Source organism: Myiozetetes cayanensis, unplaced genomic scaffold (genome assembly GCF_022539395.1).
Source record: "Myiozetetes cayanensis isolate MyiCay16 unplaced genomic scaffold, myiCay2020 scf20-37, whole genome shotgun sequence".
In the NCBI taxonomy this organism is placed as follows: domain Eukaryota; kingdom Metazoa; phylum Chordata; class Aves; order Passeriformes; family Tyrannidae; genus Myiozetetes; species Myiozetetes cayanensis.
The window spans coordinates 13,324,607-13,345,445 of record NW_026087412.1 but is presented as its reverse complement, the minus strand read 5'-3'; the positions used below and the strand labels follow the sequence as shown (position 1 = coordinate 13,345,445).

The following is a 20,839-nucleotide window of genomic DNA, read 5'->3' as shown; positions in this document are numbered from 1 at the left end:
ATGTGTTGGATCTGCCTTCTCCTTTGCATGTGCTCTCTATCTATAAAAAGATGCATATGGATGTCATTATTTTACTCTGACCAGTGACTTTATTCTGTGTCAGACACCCAAATCCTGACACTTTGATGGATAAGAAAGTGGAATGCTCATTTTTCATAAGTATTGCCAGTCTGGAACCTCCTGGATCATTATTGTGTGCATTATGCACTTGAGTAGTGTCCTTCCAGAGAAAGGCAAAAATTATCTACACAACTTACAGTGTCACTTGAATTTGGAGGTTTTCACATACACCTGAAACATCAGTATTTCATTTCACTATTTAAGGTAATACAAATCCCAAATCCTGCATTTATTTCACAAGAAAAAAAGTCCATGAAGAATAACTGGCTTTTTTAAAAAATTTTTTTCTTCAAATTACCTGGTCTTTGTCTTGAAACTTCTCAGTTGGGCCAAACTGTAGCAGCCCCATGTAACATAATCTTTGAAGGTTTTCTACCACTGAAAAGATGTACCTCCTGCAGCAATATTAGGAGCATCACAATTAATACTCATGAAAGCAGTAAAAATGATATCAGAAAACACAACATTTTCATGCAGCAACCTGAAATTTCAGGAAACCATTGAGTTGTAGAATTTCTGAAGTGGTATTTTTGCTTCAATTGTCAGCCTATGGAAAACATGTAATAGCCCAAAGGTCCACATTTTCCTTCCTCAAAACACAAACCCAATATTTTAGCCAAATATTAAGTAAAATCTTGCTAGCAAAGATGAAAATTAGCCAGAAATAAGGAGTGTAAAAATGAACCAAAAATGGTCAGAACATCAGCAGATCTGCAGATAATTTGATGTGATGTAAAGCAGACAGGAATAAGAAAACATGACTGCTAAATATAGGCCTTCATGGGTGTGCATATAAAGAACTGGGCAAAGATTCCTGTAGTTCAGGTTGTTTAGAATTACTGCAGCAAGAAACTGCTTTCAGTAGGTTATAGCTTTGGCAGAGCAGAAAATGCAACATTTCCCATCCTGCATATCTACTTCTATGGAAAAACTCTGGAAGCTGCAGGAAACTTCTGCAGGAAAGTTTCTGAGAGTTTGTGACAAATTAGCTTTACCCACATTTAACTTCACTAAGATCTCTAATTAAATGCAGTTAAGTGGGAGCGGTTATTTTGGCAGGAGGTTTCTCTGGAGGTCAGAAAGATCAGGCCTAGAAATACTGAAGCAAATGTGGCTGAGTTAGAAGTTTCAGTGAACAGAGGAGTAAAGAGACAACTTGATTATGTGCCGTGTTGTTTTGCATAAACCCATCAGATGGAACCTGCAGATTTTAAAAAATTAAATAAATAAATCCAGTTTCCTTGCTTCTAAGATTTGGCAACAGGTTAGGAATCGTAAACCTGGGCTGAGCACAAGCCCTGGCAGCTGATACTGCCCAGCCCTGTTCCCTCACCAAGGGCACATTTGCAGGTTTGTAAAATGCCACATCAGCCCATCCAAATCCAAACTGTCAGCAATGACTTTCTGGGAAAACTAACATGGTGCTCTCGATTCCACACATGCACATCACTTTCCTTTAGTGTTGCTTTCCCTTCCTATCTTCGGTCCCATCTCAACTTGTCAATCTCCTGGATGAGGAATGGCAAAGCATGGCAGACACGGCACTGAGAGCACGAGGAGAACCTGAATGGTGTCTGTGAGAGGCAGGAACTGGGAAATGTGGCGCCTTCTGAAAGATTTACGAAGGACAGCAACACTTAGACCCTATTAAATTCTGAATTTAGCAGCAGTCAGGAGTGTGTTTTATACCAGGAGCAACATCCTGCTGATGAGTTATGAAGGACAGAACCTCCCAGCACTCAAACACTGCCTGACAGCATACATGAATATTGTTTATTAGTTTCTTATTACCTTCTATTTGGGAGAGAAAAATACAATTTGGCACACCATTCTTTGAAGATTGATGGTCCTTGTCTTAAGTACCAAAGTTCTCTTTGACACAAACAGGAAATAACTGAGAAAACAATCAGCCACTGCTGTTTCCTCTCTAGAACCACTTACTTTGACTCATCTACTTACCTTTTGTAGAGAAGCCGCTGTCGGACTGACCTTGGAAGAAATCTGATCAGAGTGTGCTTTTTTAGTGGATCATTTAAAAAATCTTCCAGACCTTCCACCTAGAATTATTTTAGAAATTAATCAAAATGCAAAATATAAAGAAGCATATCTAAAATATAACTATGCTCCAAAGTATAAAGCTTTTCTACCAGAACTGTCCACTAAAATATCTTCTAAGCAAATGTTACTGCTTTTGTAAATGCTTAAACATCATTCTTGTTAATCAACAAGGCAGAAGATTCAGCGGGATTATAAAAAGCTCTTGGCAAAATAGTAGTTTAAGAAGTTGCTGTATTACAGAGCTATACATTTTTTTCAGTGTGTTGTCTGTAAAAGCACCTGCTGGTTCTGTAAAAGACAGAAGTGTCTCCTCTCGAGGGTCTAGTTTTGTTAAAACAGATGAAGGGGGGATTTCTTACAGCTGTAGGTACAGCTCACACCACTGAAAGGAAACCAAACAGCACCATACCTTGTAGCTGACTTGCACTATCTGAACAAAGACTGAGAGAGGCAAGCAGAGGAGAATGTCACTGACAAGGGCCCATCCAACGCCGAACTCTCTGTGCACCGGCAGGGGGGGGATGTAGCGCATCCACGACGAGTCATCCACGTACACTGCGAGCACAAAGAGTGGCTCAGACTCAGCCCAAACCCGACAGCTGCACCAGGAGTTTTACTGGGAGGGTTCAGGCAGAACAACACTGGCAGTTCATAGTCTGGAAATCTAAAAGCACCTGAATATTCTCTAACCTGTTGGTTTTCAATCCTTCCTGAAGTAGACTTTTACCTGTTTTTCGATGTTGAACCACAGCAAAATCCAGTAAAGTCAGGACGTGCCACTTCTTACCTTTCTGATTAGACAGCTCTACTTCAGTCTCCTGTGCAGAGGTCTCAGGATTCACCACAGTTGTCACAATTGCTATGGTCTCATCTGGCTGTGCTTCAATTACAGCTGCATTCTCATCCAGCCCTTGATTGCTGCCTTTTTGCTCACCGTCAGTACCTCCTTTTTGCTGCGTTCCATTTAAAGGGCGGCCGTAAATTAAGTACCAGAGGAACATGTGGACCATTCTTAAACGGGGCATTTTGGGAAGGAAGCCAAGAGAGCGCCCAAGGCCTGGAACTGGAAGGGAAGATTAAGTACCAAACAGAAGCAAAAAGAGGATTAGAACAGGAGAAACAGCTACCTGTGCAAAATTCATGTGAAGAAAGCTGGAAGGAAAGATGGGCAGTTGAAAGTAAATATAATTTACAAGTAGTAAAGAAGTAGAAGTGAATACAAATACTCCAGTTCACAATTGTAAAAAAAAAAAAAAAGGCAGTTAAGGAAACATTGGACTGTGAGGTTGCTTTAACGTAAATACAATTTTTCTTCTATAAGAGAAGAAAAAATCCCACTTGTGTCTTAGGAGAGCCAAACATCTGAAAATTATTATTATTAATAAATGGGAAAGTGAAAGATGACAGAAAAGCCCAAGTTGGCTGTACCTGTAACAGGATGATAGTTTTTTAGCTGTGTTATGCCCATTTTATCATCAGATTTTCTTGCCCGACTATTATCAGCTTTAGATGAGCTCTCTTGTGTTTCTCCTGAATCAGGAACTGCCTCTTGCCCCAGGCTTTCTTCCTCACCATGGTCCTGGGATATTGGTGTCTGGGGAACTTTAATCCTGTATTAAAACCACAGAGCACTCTGGTAAGAATTAAGCAGAGTTCAATTCCTCTTCTTTCCTGACTTCAGAACCATCCCCCCCGTCCCTGTGACTTGCCTGTTTGCAGTGGCCGAGTTGGAGATTCGGAACCGCACCTGCTCTATGGCGCTTTTCACCAGGGGATCACTGGGACTCACTGAGGGATGCACAACCAGCTCCACCTGTCCAGAGCAGCAGAACACAGATCAAAGGCATTTATGGAGATGTGGGCTCTTAACCAGCTGCATTTAATGAATCCTGTGAAGGTTTAATAACTCACAGAACGTTAATACCTTTGCATGAAAACTCCCACTGCAAGTTTGTAGTAAGCAAGAGGCCACAGCACGTGGTCTTTGTACCAATAAACAGTTAATAACATACCTACAAGCCTCAGGATTTGGGGGTTTTTAACACCTGAAGTATTCAGGGAACAAACACTTTGACTTGTAAATATTAGGCTGAGAGGGAGAAGTGAAAAGCCAGACCTTGCAAGGCCAAACTAATACATAATGTTGCTGAAAGGCCCCACACAATTCAGATTGGTAGGATTTTGTCTGTGCCCTACAGTAATGGTGCAGCAGGTAATTTTCAAGAGACTCAATTCCCTTATTTCACACTAGAGTGACCGGTCTGAGCTTTACAACCAAACATTTTACTTCCACAAACCTTTTTTAAAAAAAATAGATGACCTTCTACAACTATCACCTCACCCAGGATTTTTCATACACTCTTGACTCTCAAAAGGGGTTTAAATAGAATTATGGTGCAGCCTGACACGGCAGGAGGAGAACCATGAACCACACAACTGATAAGCAGCATAACCTCTCAGAAGGGAGATTCAGAGACTTTGATCTCTGGACTATTCCTTGGTCTCACAATTATCTGCAGCACAATAATTGGAAGCATTGATCTGGTTTTCACAGTAGCTTAGCTTGGGACAGGAAGCTTCTGGGCAGCTTGACTGTGGATTCTGCTGCAAGAAGTGAAGTCATCCATGTATTTCAGTAAAGAGGCCCAGAACACTTGGATAAATCAGAAGGCTGTGAGGAAAGCTGGCTCTGCTGCCAGTGTTTGTGCAGTCACCTTTTTGCTGATGCCATCCTGGATGACTGTGGTGCGATAGAGCCTCAGGAGTCCTTCCCGCGCCAGCCTCTGCACCAGCCGCACGATGGACTTCTTGCAGCACTTAGTGGAGACCCCTTCTTGCTTCTCTTGATCCATGACCATTTTCTGAAGCCTAAAAGATGCAAAAAACACCCTGCATTTTAAGCCAGCCTGCCCCCAGCCCTCCCGCTGCCGGAGGCACTCACGTGAAGAGGCTCTCGATGAGCCGCAGGTTCCTCACGGCCTCCACGATGAGGTTGCGCCGCTTCAGCAGCCGGTAGGTTTCGTGGCACCGCTCCGCTGCCGTGGCTCTGGAACGCTTCTCCTTCTGCCCACACGCCTTCTAGTGCACAGCATGGACAGAACAAACATGTGACACCAACTGGCCAATGCCTTCAGCCTAACGCTGGCTCCTCACACAGTAACAGCTGAGGAATTCAGAGTTTTCATGTGTTTATTTGTAACAAACTAGTCAGATGAAGGTTATCTTTCATCTCCCCTTCCCAGGCAGGGAGACAGAGCAGATGATATGCAACACTCGTGTGCTACATTAAGTAATGACGTGCATTAAGTCAACCCAGGCAATTTGGAGAGCACCAGGGAACTAACCAAGAACTATAATTTAACATCTACCTTCCTATCTCCTGGAATAATTTTCACTTACAACTACAGTGCAGCCAAAAGATGAATGTACTTTAAAATCAAATTTAAAAAACCCAAACAATTCCATAAATAAATACAAAAACTCTTGCCTGAAGTCTTGCTATAAAAGTACATAACTGAGCTCAGACAGCTGTACCAACAAGAAGATATTAAGACAAATGATCATACCTTAGGATCTTCAAGTCTGACTTCCTCCACCACAGCCACATCCCCATCTTCATCAGTGGGATAAGCACAGGTGGGAAGACTGAACTCCTGCTTTAGGGTTTCCAAAGTAGAACTCTCCCCTGAAATGTTGCCTGGGAGCTCATCAGGATCTTCAAGAATTTGAGGGAAAGGCAGCTTCTTTCCCTGAGACTTCACAGCTGTGGGTTTGGAGCCTGCTTTGAGAGCAGAAAGCCTTGTAACTGTTCTGCTCTCCCTGATCAGCTTCTCTCTCTCCAACAGCCATTCCCCATCCACCCAGGCAGCTGCACTTAAAAGCATTCTGCTGCATTTTCCACACATCCCACCCTGCTGGAAGCAGGGGTTTGACCATAAAAACCTGCATCCAGCCTCCTAAGTACAGTTAAAAAAAAAAAAAGTGAACTCCCTGCCATCAAATAATTCTTAACATGCAAAAGCCTTTTCACAGGCAGACTTGGAAAACCATGAAGGGCCAGATTAGCTTATCCACAAATTGCTGTCTGAAGAGAGGAGAGTTTCTGTCCCAAAGACTCTCAAGTTCTGCAAGAAACCTGACTTTTCAGACTCAAAGCACAACAAGAACAAGGATTTAGTATTACTCCAAAGATAATCCACACAAGAAATGAAGCTCAGTTCTCCTCTCTTCCCTTTGAATTTAACAGTACAAATTCAAACAGTTAAAATAAAATTATTAAAATGAACCACCATATATCCTTTTCAAAATATGTCCCCAACAGTCTGGTAAGATGTTCCAAAAAATTTAAACAAAAAGCTGAAGCAAACAGCTTCAGAGTCAAGTCATCCACAGTCAATGGCTACTTGAAAGTAGGAAGTTACTGATCTTGTCTGGTCTCAGCCAACAAGTCAGTATTACTCCACATGTATTCATCCCACTTGAAGGTTTGCATCAGTACATGAACATGTATTTTGCACAGACTCTAAGGCTCAATACCAGACATTTCCAATTGAAAAAAAAACCCCACTGCTAAAAGGGGAAGAATTTTTATATGTTACAATATTGAAATAAAAGTTAATGGGCTGGTCTGTCAGCTCCTGTGCCATTTCCCACACCTAGGCTGACATTTACATATCCAGTGGAATGAAACAATGCTTTCTAATGAGAGGCACAGCCCACATTTTTCCTTAGTGAGGAAGAAATAAAACATTTCACGATAGACAAAGCATGTTCAAATCCCTTCTGAAGTCTTCAAGGACTTTGAAAACTAAAGCTCTACCAAGATGGTGCTCTCTGATGGGCACAGCACGAGTTCTAAGATATCTTAAAAAAGAGTCCATGACAGATTCCTTGTCAGTTCATCCCAGAACACCCAAGGCAGTTTAAAGTGTCACCCAAGGGTGCTGTTAAAGCCAACCTGACTGCTACCTACCACTGTGCTTGTTTTTAGCCCCCCAGTCCTTCCTCCTGCCCTGCAGCTGTTTTGGAATTTGTCTGACCCTCTGCAGGATCATTTCAGCCCTTCAAGCCAACAGAAAAATACCCTGAACACCCAAGGAGCACATTGTATGAGCCCATTTCATTTACAGGGGGGAAGGAGAAGCAGATTATCCCCTTGGTGATCAGTGGTAACCAGAAACACCACTTAGCACACATAGACACCAGAGCACATTTCAGCCCTGAGAATCTCCAGAGATTACCACACTTAGTGTCCCAAACCATAACAGTCTGGGGGGAAAGCAGGGAAATTATCAATAAACAATAAAAAACGTGACCAAAAATTTTAATGGATGCTACTAGCATATTACTTTTTCTTCAATAAAAGGATCCACAAGAAAAATGCAGGGTTCTCTCCGAATTTCAAAGTCATGATCTACCTTTAGATGGTGTTGACTGATGGGCATCATCTTGGCAACTTAATTTCAAGAGAGAACCAGAGTTGGCCTTCTGCCTTTTTCCTCTCTTCTTGCCATCCTTCCCTTCCTCTTCATTGTCAGACTCTGAGACCAAAGTCTCATCTTCTCCAGGAGACCCCTCCTCCACAGGTGGGGATTCCTCAGGCACCAGAGCCAAGGTAACTGTAGCCAACTGCTCACTCCTGGCCTTCTCCCTCTCAAACTGCCTGTTTAAATCACTCTCCTCTGCGAGGACGTGTGAGATGTACTTTGTTGTCCTTTGCCGACCTTCATCCTCCATAAAGCCCTGAGGAAACAGTTGGAATGTTATTTTACCACCTGACTTCTCCATTCTTGAGTGTTCTCCAGCACCAGCAGTGGGAAAATTTTCTACCTGTTCTCCCCTCACATCCAAAAATATCATGCTATTCTTTTTTTATTTTCTGAGTAACGACAATGTCACAAACCTGAACATATAGAAATCAGAAGGTATTTCGTGCCTGAAAACCAAATAAATCTGCATTACCTGCACACTAGAAGGAAACACCCACGGTATGTGGGATGTAGAAAAGTCTAAGGAGGAACAAACTATATGTATTCAGACTAGAAAACAAATTTTTTTAGGGGAAGAAAAAAAAGTCTGTGAAATAACTGCAATGCAGAAGGTACCTGAGTGACTCACTGGTGGAGCTGCTGCTGCCCTGTGCTACAACAGGTGCTCCCAAGGATCTAGAAACTCTAACACTTCACCAATCAATGAGGGAAGATTTCGTCTTCACAGCTGACTAGGGAAAAGTATGTTTAGATATTCTAATGGTTTATAAAATTTGTTTGTTTTTAAATCTACAGATTTTTTTTACCAAATGAATGACAAGATCTTTCTAAAAAAATTCTCTGTTGAGGGAAGATGGCAATGCAGGAATGCTACAGCCTCAAATCACTGCTATTTCCAGTGTTTGAGGTTAACAATGCTATAATATATTCCTGCAGTAACCACAATTGTATCTTCAGCTTCAATAAGTATTTAAATTATTTTAGTTTTGCCTTACCTTGACAACCTTGTACCTGTCCAGAAGTCGACAGAGCATCCTTGCTTCCAGCTTCCCCACATTCATAGCCAAGCGAATTTCTGCCTGAGAAATGCCTTTGGTTCCTCTGCTTTCAACTGTTTCAGAAAGGAAAACCAACAAACAAACACCTCAGGGAAATAATCTGACTGAATTACATGCACATGTATTTGTGCATACATTAATATTTGTTCTGAACAACCATATGTGCCAGAATAGTAAATTTAAGATTCCCCACTAACTAAAGGCATTTGCACAGACGTACAAAATATTCAGCCAAAACACAATTTTACATCGAGCAGTGCCCAGCAGAACGAGGTTTGGAGGCAACAGCTTTGAAACAGAAGCAGGGGTGAATTTTTCCCCTGACAGCTTTCCACAGTTAGATATTAATTTCTCCATTTTGAAAGGAAAAGATGGAAGATTACAGAGCATTGTTTTCTTCATCATTTTTTCTCATCCCACCACACCACCTTGTTTCTGTCATGCTGGTTTTTTTGGGTGGTATTGAATAGTTGATAAGCTCCCAGGAAGGGCTAAACTCCAGTCTAATCTGGATATAAAGCTCATTTTGCTATGAAAAATTGACACTTTCTGATAGAAAAGCAACCAGAACTTAAACCCCCTGCAATATATACATTTCTTTTATACATACAAGGAGCAAGAAGATAATTGGAAAAGTCTTAGGGTGTCTTACTGCAACACCTACTCAGCTCATAAGCCTGGGTGAGCATGTCCCTCTCACAGACAATATCCACAGGCTGAACAGTTTTTGTGATGATCTCTTCTTCATCATCATCATGATAATCTTCCATTTTCTTCCGAAATTCCTTCAGCAGTTTAAGGCAACGGACCATGACATCAGTCCCTGTGAAACATGACTGTCAGAAACAACTCCTAACAAAGTGCAGGGCATGTGCACATGTTTAAACCATTTTATTTCTTTCAGCAGCGTGAAGCAGCAGCAGAGCAGTGGGGAACAAACAACTAAAGACAACTGGGTGTTTCTAGGAAGGGTTTGCAACAGCTTTTCCCTATATATGAATTGTTGAGGTGCTCCAAACCTTCCCATCTGTGTCAATTCTAGGACTGCCTAGTGGAAGAAATTTCAACAGCACAAATAAATCAATGAAGGGATTAAGTGCTGATCCCCAGTATTACATCTGCAGAACACATATTTGACTGTAAGATCACTCACTGGGTATAAAACCACTCCTTTTTACAAGGACAGAACACACTGCTGCCCACAGCCACAACATTCTCAAACGTGATTTAATTCCACATCTTAATATGCTCCTGTCCACTGGCTGTGCTGTAGCAACTCTCCACTCACTACAAGCTCAGAGAAAAGGGTAGAGTGGGGACAGATGGCTCCAGGAGAGCTGGGCAGACCCTGCTCCCTGCCACAAGGATGACCTCCTCTCACCAGTGTCACCAAGTTCCTGCTGGACCATTTCAGAGAGCAGTGGTAAACCAGAACTGGGTTATTGTACAGTGCCAGCTTAGCAATCTGCAGTGATTCAGCAGCTACTGCAGGAGCAGCCAATTCATCCTGCAGCAGTGGGTGGAACATCCACAGCCATCTCTACTCCTCTGGTCCAGCTGTGAAAATGGCAGGTGACAGCTCTAGCTGAAATCACGGAGGTTTCAGCTGATGAATTCTGTTTAATGTGTATATACATGAGCAGTTATCAATGCCCAGCTGACACCAAGTTAACCCACAGTCACTTGACCATGTGACTGAGCTCCAGGCCAGATAATTCCATTATTTTTCCTTGACCTGAATCCTAAGATGCTGCTTAGGATAATAATTGAGTGCTGACATTTTGGTAGGATTGCAGGCACTGTTATTATATCCTTTGTATTTCTACAGCCCATTAAATTTCACTTGAAGCAGTACTTGAAAAAACAAACAAAAAATCCCCCAAGAAAAAACCCCCAAAACAAACCAATTCTTTTTCCTTTAGCTCTTGCTGTCCAATAATGTTCTTCCTATAGCAGATGCTCTGTCTTCATCCTCAGTTGTGTCCCACATATTTCTATCTGCTTTCCTGTATAACTCCAGAGATTAAACTATCTTGATCTCTGATGAAAATCAGCTATTATTAATTCATCCTCCTTTAATACCTAGTGTTTTTAAGGCATTTTCATGGATTTTCAGCTTTTACATCTGTAAGACGGAATTACCATTCAAGTGAAAGATTCATCAAGTGGCATTTTTGATGACAAACTTAAGCAGTAAATGCAGCTGCTGTTCTGCCAGTCTCTGACAGAACATAAAACATCACTGCCTTGGGGGCAGCCACCAAGTTTGTAAGTGCACTTGTATTTTCTTGTCTTCTAAATAAATACCTTGATAGGAAGTTAAATGTTTTTACTACTGACCATAAACTGTCTTTTAGCAGTACTATTTAGTCTTCTGGGGTTTATTTGCAAGTGTTTTCAGCTCATTAGAGCCTCTCTGAAACTAAAGTCAGTAGGAGGAATTATAAACAGATATAACCCGGGTAGTGTAAGAGAGAGCCAAGGATTTGGTCAATGCCAATGCTAAATGGTGTGACTAAAGGGCATGTGAGTCTTTGAAGGTCATATAAGAGGCTGTCACACAACTACTGCATGTTGAGACATTTGCTCAAACCAGAAATACATTAACAAGGCACAATCCATATTTTGTAAACCCTCTGGTGATACTTTCCCCTGTATATTTCACTGGATACTGATCTACTCTAGAATATCGAGGATCTCCACTGCTTTCTTCAGACTGTGAACTTAAATGAGTTTTCCCTCTGATGTGGAAGGAGGGGGATCTGTGCATTTCACGGCAAATCAACTCAGTCACTCCCTTCTTTGTTCAGCACAATGTGGGTGATTTCTCTCTCAGCCAATGTCAGTGCTGTACCTACTTTTGGCCTCTGCTTCTCTTTGTTCATAATGCAGTTTCCTTCTGAAAGAGAATTTCCCTCCCCCGACTCAATAGATTTGAAGGAATTTGTTGTCTTACCAAGAGCCTTAATCCAAATCCACATAACTGGCATTAACTTCTGTTTTGAAGTTCTCATGGTTTTATTGGCTCTTTCCCTTTCTCCTTTAATATCCCTCCTTTTCACAAAGACTGTATAATTTGAAATGCTCAGTTCATATTATATTTATTCCCCCCCAAAAAAAGTTCACTATGTCTCTAAAAACCATACTGTTCACCTCTTAGAACTATTTTATTTTTAACCCTGCAAATCTGCCTCTTAGGATTTTCTGTGATTAAAGATTTGGTTTAGATTTCTTTCAACAATTGCACTAATTCCACTGGTGACAGGGTCCTTCCTCATACTTTCTATTATTATTTCTTGGAGTTTTTTCCCCATGCAAGTTTTATCTGCATCTTTTTCTGAGAGCAGTTGCTTTCTTTTGTTCCCTTTCTTCATGCAGTTCTGCCTTCCTTTGTCTTTCCACTACATGATTGGAAGTTATCAGCAGTTCTTATAACCAATTAAACTTGAATTGAAACCTGGTTATGCATTAAACCATCCCTCAGCAGGATGCCACAACCAACAAAAAGGAAACCAAAGAAAAGGAAACCAAGGAAAAGTCACAACCAAGATGGTCTGTGGTTTTAGCTTATTTCATAAGGGTCTTTCTTTCTATATAACCTTTTTATACATTTTTTTTCAAGTTTTATGACTTGTCATTCAACTCCAAGCTGAAAGGTCAGCAGGCTGCTTTGTTCCTACTCTCTATATTGGCTTGAGTGGTCTTGGGTTCCACCCACTGAAACAGCTTACACTGATATCCAACAAACTTGATTACATCCATTCCTTAAAAACCTGGAACAAATGCTTAATTCAAGTGGGCTGCAGCTTTAGTAACAGATTTATCTACATAATTGCATAGACAGATTTCACTTACACCTCTTCTAATTTAAGATATGAAGCTTACAGATAGAATGACATCATGATCACTCAAGAAGAAAGCACAAATATGGTTCTTGCTACCTTTCTTTGTCTTGTAGGGCCCTCCATTGGGGTTTATGTCCTGCAGTGGCACAGATACGACCTTGGCCAGGCCAGCATTCATCATGTACTGATAGAGACGTTTGAAAGTCCTCTCACAAAGGCCCTGGTGCAAAGAGAAATGGCAAAAGTCACTGTAACCCCAAAGCCTCACCTGCTGCTGATCAAAGCATCAAAGGCATTCCTACCACCTGTTCTTAAAACACAGTGTTCTGGGGAGGGTATCCAAAAAGGAACTTAAAAGCCTGTTAGTGTAGACACTGGGCAGAACATGAGATGTTTCTGGAGTGTGTTGTATTCTTCCAACTCTACCATCCAAACAAACAGCTTGTTTGTTTTCTTACTTGGACAAGTAAGAAATGCAGGATGATATTCATTGACAAAACATTGCTGAAGCTGTGGATGGCACAGAGCTCCTTCCCTAGGACAAACACCAACAGGAACTTGATCTAGTACGTTTTTAAGATCCTTCTTCTGATATCCTCCTCCAGAGCTTTGTGCAACTCTAAAAAGCAGGCAGTAAGAATGAGTGCCTTTGATACTAATTATCTAGACTCTACTGAGTGAGAATTTGAAAGAGGAATGAATCTCACCAATTCTTCCCTCAAGTTTCCTAATGTTTCCATCTGGTTTGAACGAGCACTTAGCATACTTGACAGCTTCTCCATTAGAATATCATATTTGCTCCTCCTAACCAAGAAAAGAAAATTATTTTACATGTAAGTATACACATAACTTCATAAAAATGAGTTGTAGCTTTATAAAATGTCAGTCACTAGAGAAAGTATGCTAAGTGTTCTCAGATTGGTTTAGGAATTAAGTTTTCTTTCCTTCTGTGAAAAGCACATGAGAGAATTTGTCACTGAGAAGAGATCTCAGCCAAGGGAACAGTGACTAAGCCCAAGCTGTTACTTCACTGGCAATCCACAGAAGCACAAGTTCTAATTATAAACAAGATAGGAAAACAAAACAAAAAATCTATTAGAAATGTGTTGGAAGTGAAAACACTCAAAATTAACAAAATGATCAGTGCTACAATAAGGAAAGCTAGGTTTATGTAGGCAGGTGACAGGCACTGGAATATTCTACCGAGCTGTCTGGCATTCGGAAGAGGAGTTAAAGGAATTGAGGAGAGTCAATACCAGGAAACTTTGATGGTTCTGTGACAACAGAGCAATCTCTCATAGTAAAAGGTCACAGTCTGCCCAGCAGACCTTTAAAACATACCTATCAGCATGAAAGCGAGTCAGAAGCAGAAGAATCGAGTGCTGCTGTGCTCCACTTGGCAGGCGTATGACGTGGGATTGCATCGTTATGAGACCATTTCTGTCCAATACTCTTCGGTGATAATGAAGTTTTCCAGCATCCACTCTAAAGAAAAGATGGCAAGATAAAGATGGCAAAATTTAGGCATAGAAACTTCTGCAAATAATTTTAATTATCCAGTACCCCAGAACACTTTACCTAAATTCCTATGAGCTTAGCAATATACGCTCATTTTCAAAGTGAAAAACTCAAAATTAAGAAGTGCCAAAGTTAAGAAAACCTGTGAAATTTATTTTCATAGTTAATCCAATAAGCAGAGAGAAATTCCTCCAATTTTAACCCAGAGTTTAGGCACAGAGTGTCATGAGGATTTGATGAGGGAGTTGAATCAGTATTGTATCCCCATGCCTCCTTTCTCCATCCTCTCTTTTTAACTCCTGGCTGCACCACAATCACCACCCTCCTTGTAAGAACTCTGATATTCATCTCACTCCCTGCTGAGCTGACTTAGGCCACCAAACCCTCTACCTCCGTCACATAAGTTACACAAAAGAGTTTCCTAAATCGTACAAAAAACTGCCAGATGGTTTGCAAGCTACAACCCATTTATGTCCTAAAAGCAGTGAATCCTTACAGCAATGCTAATATTCTGCAGAACTTCAGGAGTTCTCTAAGAGGCTGTGTAACACTCCTTCATCAATAAAATACATGGCCTAGTTTGGGAGCTGGTAACTCAGGCTCCCACTCACTTGGAGGAAGATGTCACACAGGGAAAACGCTGGGGACAAAAGCTGGGCGTTCTAGAATCTCTCCAGAACTTAGGCAGGATAAGATGCTTTCTCAGCAGTTTAGAAAAGGAAATGAAAATCATTGTTCCATCCCAAATCTGAAGAAAAAGTTATGCAGAGAAAGCAAGAACTTCCAAAAATTAGAAATCTGTGTATTGACCCAACAGACAATTTCTGGGACTCTAATGAACTCAAGGGTGAGATCAGTACAGTTTCAGCAACATGGGCTGCAAGAACCAAGTACTCCTGGCAGTAAGGATGAAACACTACCAGGACACACAGGAGTTCACACCAATACACAGGAACACTCAAAAATGACCAGTGGCAACTTGATTTAATTCCTGGAGAAAAATGCAAACTTACTTGAAAGCCCCACAGTGAAGGTCCCTCTGGAGCTCTCCTTGCCACCGAGCACGGCCCAAACGCTCCAGGATGCAGTAGGAGAAGTCGGGCAGTTTTAAGTCAGGGTCCCCCTCCAAGCCTATTAAAGCTCTGTAACGCTGGTCTTGGGAAGCAACAATGACGAGTTTCTCTCCCCATCTAAGAAACAGAAGGAAGAGTAATATATTGTTATCGTTCCATAAAAACAAGGAGGTCAATCCCTTTCTCCCCACGAACACCATTCTTGATATAATCTGTACACACTGGGCAAGGACTGACAAAGAAATTCCTTAAAGGTATTTTAATGCTAGATATAAGGATTTCACTCACTTCTCAACAGCTTCTTTGTAAGTACAACAAGGCTGCAAATCCTTCCTCCTTATCTGATCAGTGATATCTACTCTCTCTTTAAAATACTGGCAGGAACCTTGTATGCCATCTTTGTTATCCAAAATCATGTGGACAGGATAAATATCATCCGAAGTAACAGGGTCTCTTTTGGTTTCCAGTATTCCCGTTTCAAGGTCTATTTCTTCATACCTGGAATAAAAGCAGAGAGCTAACACATGTAACCAAGCAAGGAGAAATGAAAGATTGTCACAAACAATGCTGAAAACTGAAACCTTGTCACAAACGATGCTGGTAACTCCATGGAGCACCTTGGAAAAGTAAAGCTCTTTTGAGATACCAAGACTGGAAAAACACCAAGAGCAGAGCTCTGCTCCTCAAGTACAACCCAACCTCAGCGTGCAGGAGGCAGAAAGAGGGGGATACACTGTTTAATCTTCAAAAACTCAAGGATACTCAGTGTAAATAAAAGAAACACATAGTTCACAGAGAAGGAAAACAACAGGTACACCCGCCCTGATGAACTGGGACATGTAAATTCTGCCATGTAAGTGGCAAGCGGATATTTGAATGGAAATCTAGTCAGGACTCACACAGAGGTCACAGAACCACCAAGGTTGGAAGAGAACTCCCAAGATCATCCAGTCCCAGACACCTACGATAACCCTTGAACCACTAAACCCCATCACCCAATCCCAGCCCCAGACTCCTCTTAAACACCTCCAGCGGTGGTGCTTCCAGCACCTCCAGGGTAACCTATTCCAGTGCCTGACCACCGTAACAGAGACAAATTTTCTCCAATATCCAAACAGCAGCTCCGGAGCCGCGCTCCGCCCTTGCCGCTGCCACCGACCCAGCCGAGCCTGTGCGAGCAGCGCCGAGGGGTCAGCCTGGCACCCCGGCCCGGCTTCCCCCGGCTCGGGGCTCCCGGCCCCAGGCACTCACCCGCAGTGCAGGCGGAGCGGCGGCCGCGGCAGAGGCAGGAGGTAGAAGCGCAGGTCGGGCTGGGCGCTGAGCGCGGCCCAGAGCAGCTGCTGCGTGCCGGGCTCCAGCGGCAGCGGGAAGGGCGGCGAGCGGGCGGCCAGGCGGTGCCAGAGCGCGGCCGGGGTGATGCCGTCCAGCCCCTCCAGGGCCACCTCGTCCAGCAGCGCCCACAGCGCCTCCATCGCCGCCCTCCCCCGCCGCCGCTTCCGGGCCCGGGCGCGCAGGAACTGACGGGCGGCGGCGCGACCGTCACCGGGGAAACCGAGCAACAGGAGCGGCCGAGCCCCGAGCGAGCGGGGCGGGGGCTGGGGCCGCGCCCGGGTCAGTGTCCGTGTCCGTGCGGGGGCTCGTCCGGGGGGCTCTGTCCGTCTGCAGGTTGTGTCAGCCTGGGGGGCTCCGCTCCGGTGCCCGTGTCTGCCCGGGGGGTCCGTGTCCCTTCGGGGACTCCGCCCCGGGTGGTCAGTGCCGGGGGCTCTGTGCAGGGTCAGCGTCCGTCGGGGGGCTCTGCCTGGGGTCAGTGCCCGTCCTGGGGCTGTGCCCGTCCGAGGGCTTTGCTCGGGGGTCAGTGGCCGTTCGGGGGCTGTGTCCCTCCAGGGGCTTTGCTCCGAGGCTCTGCCCCGTGCCCGTGTCCTCCCGGGAGCCCGTGTCTGTCTGGAGACTCTGCCCCGGCTGGTCAGTGTCGGTCTGGAGACTCTGCCCCGGCTGGTCAGTGTCGGTCCCGGGGCTCTGCCCTGGCTGGTCAGTGTCAGTCCTGGAGCTCTGCCCCGGCTGGTCAGTGTCTGTCCCGGGGCTCTGCCCTGGCTGGTCAGTGTCAGTCCCGGGGCTCTGCCCCGGCTGGTCAATGTCCGTCCAGGGTCTCTGCCCGGGGCTGCAGAGCCCAGCGGGGTCAGTCCGAAGCCAGTCGGGGGGTCTCGGCCCCAGATACCCCGCAAGCGGTAAAAGACAAAATACGAGAGCTCCTTTGTTTGGGTACAATGTGTGGGTGGCACATTTTGACTTGTGAGCGTGTGAGAGAGAGAACTCCCCAGCACAGCTCGCGGCAGCGGCTCTGGGGTGCTTGGTGGGGATGGCTGGAAAGGGTCACGTTTCCTGAAAGGGGACGTAAAATCCTTAATTAGACACTTTGAACGTACACAGCCTCTGCAGCGAGTAAGTTGTAGAATTAACTCGCCTCGTGAGCAGTAGCAGTGCAGGGAGATCACCCCGCAGCTGGACACTGAGGACAGCTTCAGTCTGTGCCCCAGGGTTGACTTGCTCATCAGGTCTTGGGTTGTAAACTCGTTATATAGCATATGCCTTCCACTCTTAGTATTTTTGAGTTCTTCAGGAGCTTGTGACGTGAAGGGTTCTGAAAAATAGGTAAAACAACTACAGTTTCCTCTGTTCTTCAGGAGCTTTATTTGCTGCACTGACAGCTTTATGCCCTGCTGAAGGAGGAACATTTTTCAGCTTATACATTCCCATCTATTGAGGGTGCAAAACCACTGGTACTCCATAACAAATCATTCGGCCTGACAATTATATTCTCATTTCAGCTTTATATTAAGACATGGTGACTGACTTTGATGAAAAACATGACGAATACTTAATATCCCTTCAGCAGAGAAACAGGTAAGGCACACATTTGTTACCCCCACTGGGTGTGAAATACGTGTTCTGTTGTATCAGATACCAGCAGTCGTGGTGCAAAGTCTGACTGGCTGGGCTTTAAAGCATTCAGGTGTTTTTCTCTTCTGCCCTTTGTTTGCTAAACACATCAAAGTTCTTTTTTCTAGAGGAGACTACAAAGTTTCTTCAGTATTTAAAAGATAAATATATTCACTAATAAAGTAGCTGTTGTTTCGCTGGCTGACAGGGAAGATTTTTTGTTTATAGAAAAATCTTGTAGATTCAGAGATAAGTGGCAGCTCATGCTGTGTGAGGATATAGTTATGAGGCAAGGCTTTTATGCTGTCAGAAATACAGAAAAGTGGGAGATGAGGACATCCAGTTGCCCTTGCAGACTTCAGTGTCTTTCAGACAAGTTTCAAACATTTCTCTTGCTCTTTGTTCTTATGCACCTTCCTGTCATTGTACCCTGGACCAGATGAACTTCATAGTTAATTCAGAAGGGCCTGCAAAACTTTCTTACTGGATTCCCTCTTTTATCACTGTAATGGGCTAGCTCAGTGAAAAGACAAAAAAACCCCTTAGAAAACCACAACTATGCTAATAAAAAATCAAGTTTTTGTGACCACCGGTTTCTTTTGTGTACAGTATCCCGAATCAGTTTTGGAAAAGAATAAAACCAATTTATTTACTGATTGAAAGAACGTGCATCCTTAGTATCAGAGCTCTAATTCTGGATTATGGTGGAAGCAAATGCCACTGAACTACAGTGCAACAAGCAGGTGGCCACTGGAGGTGTGCTGGGGGCATTTGGTGTTGGACAAATCTGGCAGTTCAGGATAGTGGGGCTGCAGAGCTGCCTGTGTGGGAGCAGCTCAGGCACTGGCTCGTGCTGGATCCAAAACTAACAGAAAAGCCCATCTTGTGCCACAGCCTCACCAGTCAGAGAAGCCTGGGGTGGGTGTAAGAGGGTGGGGATGGGGGGCTGTGCAGGGGCAGGTGCAATTTGTCACCCACAGGACCCCACTCCTGGCCTGCATGTCACCTCACCAGAGGAGTTAGGATGGACTGGGTATAAGCCATGGTGAAAGGAGAGAAGATGAGACTTGGAAGAGGGAGGGTAGGTGTTCCACTGAAATTGAGCCCAGGGTAAGGGCATTTTTTTAATATTATTTTACCCGGCCTTCAATTTTCTGATATCTCTAACTGGACTGTTGACTGGGGGCTTTTTACCTCAAGTTTCAAAGCACAAATAATATTTTTTTTTTTTTTTTTTTTTTTTTTTTTTTTTTTGAAAGACCTCAACCATTTTTTTTTAAGCTTTTTGGGAATTCCAAGTAAAACCCTGAAAAATTCTTAAGACAAAAAGGTTAAATATGCTAAATACTGATTGGAAAAAATAACGTGAAACGAGAAACAACATGGGAAAAATGTCAGAAGGGAGAGGCTTGGTCAAACTTCAGCCATCACAGTGTTACAGAAGGGGAACAGATCCTGGAAGCTGTGTTCTGAAGGTGCTGTTTGAGCTGTGAAGATATTTTCCAGCTCTGTGACGTGGCGTGTTGTTGTATTTATTGCTGATCTGACCATCTGTAATGTGCACTATGTGAGGATAAATTGCTGTCCTTCCTGCTCCAGGTTGCTGGAACGGTTAAGGAGGAAAGACCCCGTGCAAATCAGGCTGGAGCAGCTGGAACAAGGCTTCTCCCTGTACGTGAATGGAGCCAATTCGGAGCTGAGAAATCACCGCCGAAAAGTCAACTCCCACGGCTGCCTTAGAAACGACACAAAGCCCTGCAGGACAAGTGGTGAGTTCCGTGGGAGCCTGGCAGAGAGAGCAGATAGAACTAGTTGAAAACTGCGCTCCCTGGAGCTGGAATTCAGGTGATGAGGTCGCTGGCCAGGCTGTGATAAAGAGGCAGCACCGTCTGAGCTGGGAATGAAATTCCACGGGACTCTTTCACCCGAGTGCTTAAGCTGGTTGTGTGTAAGGAACACTCTGCAACACCCCATCGGTTTTTTGGTTGATCCCTGACTAATTCCAAGGTTTAACTTCCCAGCCTCTTCATTTGTTAAACAGCTCTGACTAAAACTGGAAGATTAGAAGTGTGTAGAAATTGTCAGTGTAAAATAATGGTGTATCTTTGTCTGAGACATAACACCCTTAATAGGATTTAAAATCTGATGGACTTCAGTGTTATCTGAGTCTGGTGTCCTGAGGACAAATGACATTTGATGACATAGACTGCAATCAAATTATAACCAGTAATAGCTGCATTAAGCTCATAAATGGTATTTAAGCTATGATAGTTGTCTTAAAAAGGCAGCTAATCTTTCTTTAAATATTTAAAGTGAAGAAAATCTACCATTTTCTCCCAGTGATTAGTTGGCTTTATCTAAAAATGGGTGTTTTGTTTCTAATTTAAGTCTGTCTGTCATTGAGAGCAGTGTCGTGACAGGAATAATTTTGCATGCATGAAGGTATAAAGTATGAGCTTGCTGGCCTTCTAATCTATTTAGCATAATGAAAAGAAAGTTGATTTCACTAAACCCCTGTGTAAAGCAGTTTACCAGCCTTAGTCAGTTATGTTTACCTGGCTACAACCTGTCTATCTCAGAGTGTGTTTTTCAATCTGTTGCTGTGTGGATGGTCTGCTTAAGCTTTATTTTCACCTAAAAGTGAAGACAAGGAGTTAAAAAAGTTACTTAATTTGATAATTTATTATGATTGAAAGTCTATTAATCTCAACATGGTTATTTTCCTTCAATAACCATGACTC

General features: G+C 43.4%; 2 protein-coding genes across 9 annotated transcripts in view; one reads left to right on the top strand and one right to left on the bottom strand.

Moving 5' to 3' along the window:
* GTF3C1 (general transcription factor IIIC subunit 1) overlaps positions 1 to 16,651 on the bottom strand; it is a 36,555-nt gene extending 19,904 nt beyond the window's left edge. Inside the window, exons 1-18 of one of the 5 annotated variants that reach the window (XM_050317204.1) lie at positions 16,413 to 16,651; positions 15,450 to 15,659; positions 15,102 to 15,278; positions 13,912 to 14,055; positions 13,278 to 13,374; positions 12,667 to 12,790; positions 9,390 to 9,548; positions 8,663 to 8,778; positions 7,596 to 7,920; positions 5,745 to 5,959; positions 5,120 to 5,256; positions 4,893 to 5,046; positions 3,888 to 3,991; positions 3,607 to 3,788; positions 2,966 to 3,241; positions 2,588 to 2,733; positions 2,080 to 2,177; positions 419 to 515 (exon numbers count right to left, since the gene is read on the bottom strand). In XM_050317204.1, coding sequence (XP_050173161.1) covers positions 419 to 515; positions 2,080 to 2,177; positions 2,588 to 2,733; positions 2,966 to 3,241; positions 3,607 to 3,788; positions 3,888 to 3,991; positions 4,893 to 5,046; positions 5,120 to 5,256; positions 5,745 to 5,959; positions 7,596 to 7,920; positions 8,663 to 8,778; positions 9,390 to 9,548; positions 12,667 to 12,790; positions 13,278 to 13,374; positions 13,912 to 14,055; positions 15,102 to 15,278; positions 15,450 to 15,659; positions 16,413 to 16,633 — 2,982 coding nt within the window. In that variant the 5' untranslated portion in view covers positions 16,634 to 16,651. Of the gene's footprint in view, positions 1 to 418; positions 516 to 2,079; positions 2,178 to 2,587; positions 2,734 to 2,965; positions 3,242 to 3,606; positions 3,789 to 3,887; positions 3,992 to 4,892; positions 5,047 to 5,119; positions 5,257 to 5,744; positions 5,960 to 7,595; positions 7,921 to 8,662; positions 8,779 to 9,389; positions 9,549 to 12,666; positions 12,791 to 13,277; positions 13,375 to 13,911; positions 14,056 to 15,101; positions 15,279 to 15,449; positions 15,660 to 16,412 lie in introns of those variants that run through there. The other 4 variants (XM_050317206.1, XM_050317205.1, XM_050317207.1 and 1 more) reach the window with 4 other exon arrangements.
* Positions 16,652 to 16,683: 32 nt separating this feature from the next.
* Positions 16,684 to 20,839, top strand: part of KATNIP (katanin interacting protein) — a 56,712-nt gene continuing 52,556 nt past the window's right edge. For all 4 annotated transcript variants that reach the window (XM_050317210.1, XM_050317212.1, XM_050317211.1 and 1 more), the window contains exons 1-3: positions 16,684 to 16,772; positions 17,987 to 18,062; positions 19,698 to 19,867. In XM_050317210.1, coding sequence (XP_050173167.1) covers positions 18,001 to 18,062; positions 19,698 to 19,867 — 232 coding nt within the window. In that variant the 5' untranslated portion in view covers positions 16,684 to 16,772; positions 17,987 to 18,000. The remainder of the gene's footprint in view (positions 16,773 to 17,986; positions 18,063 to 19,697; positions 19,868 to 20,839) is intronic.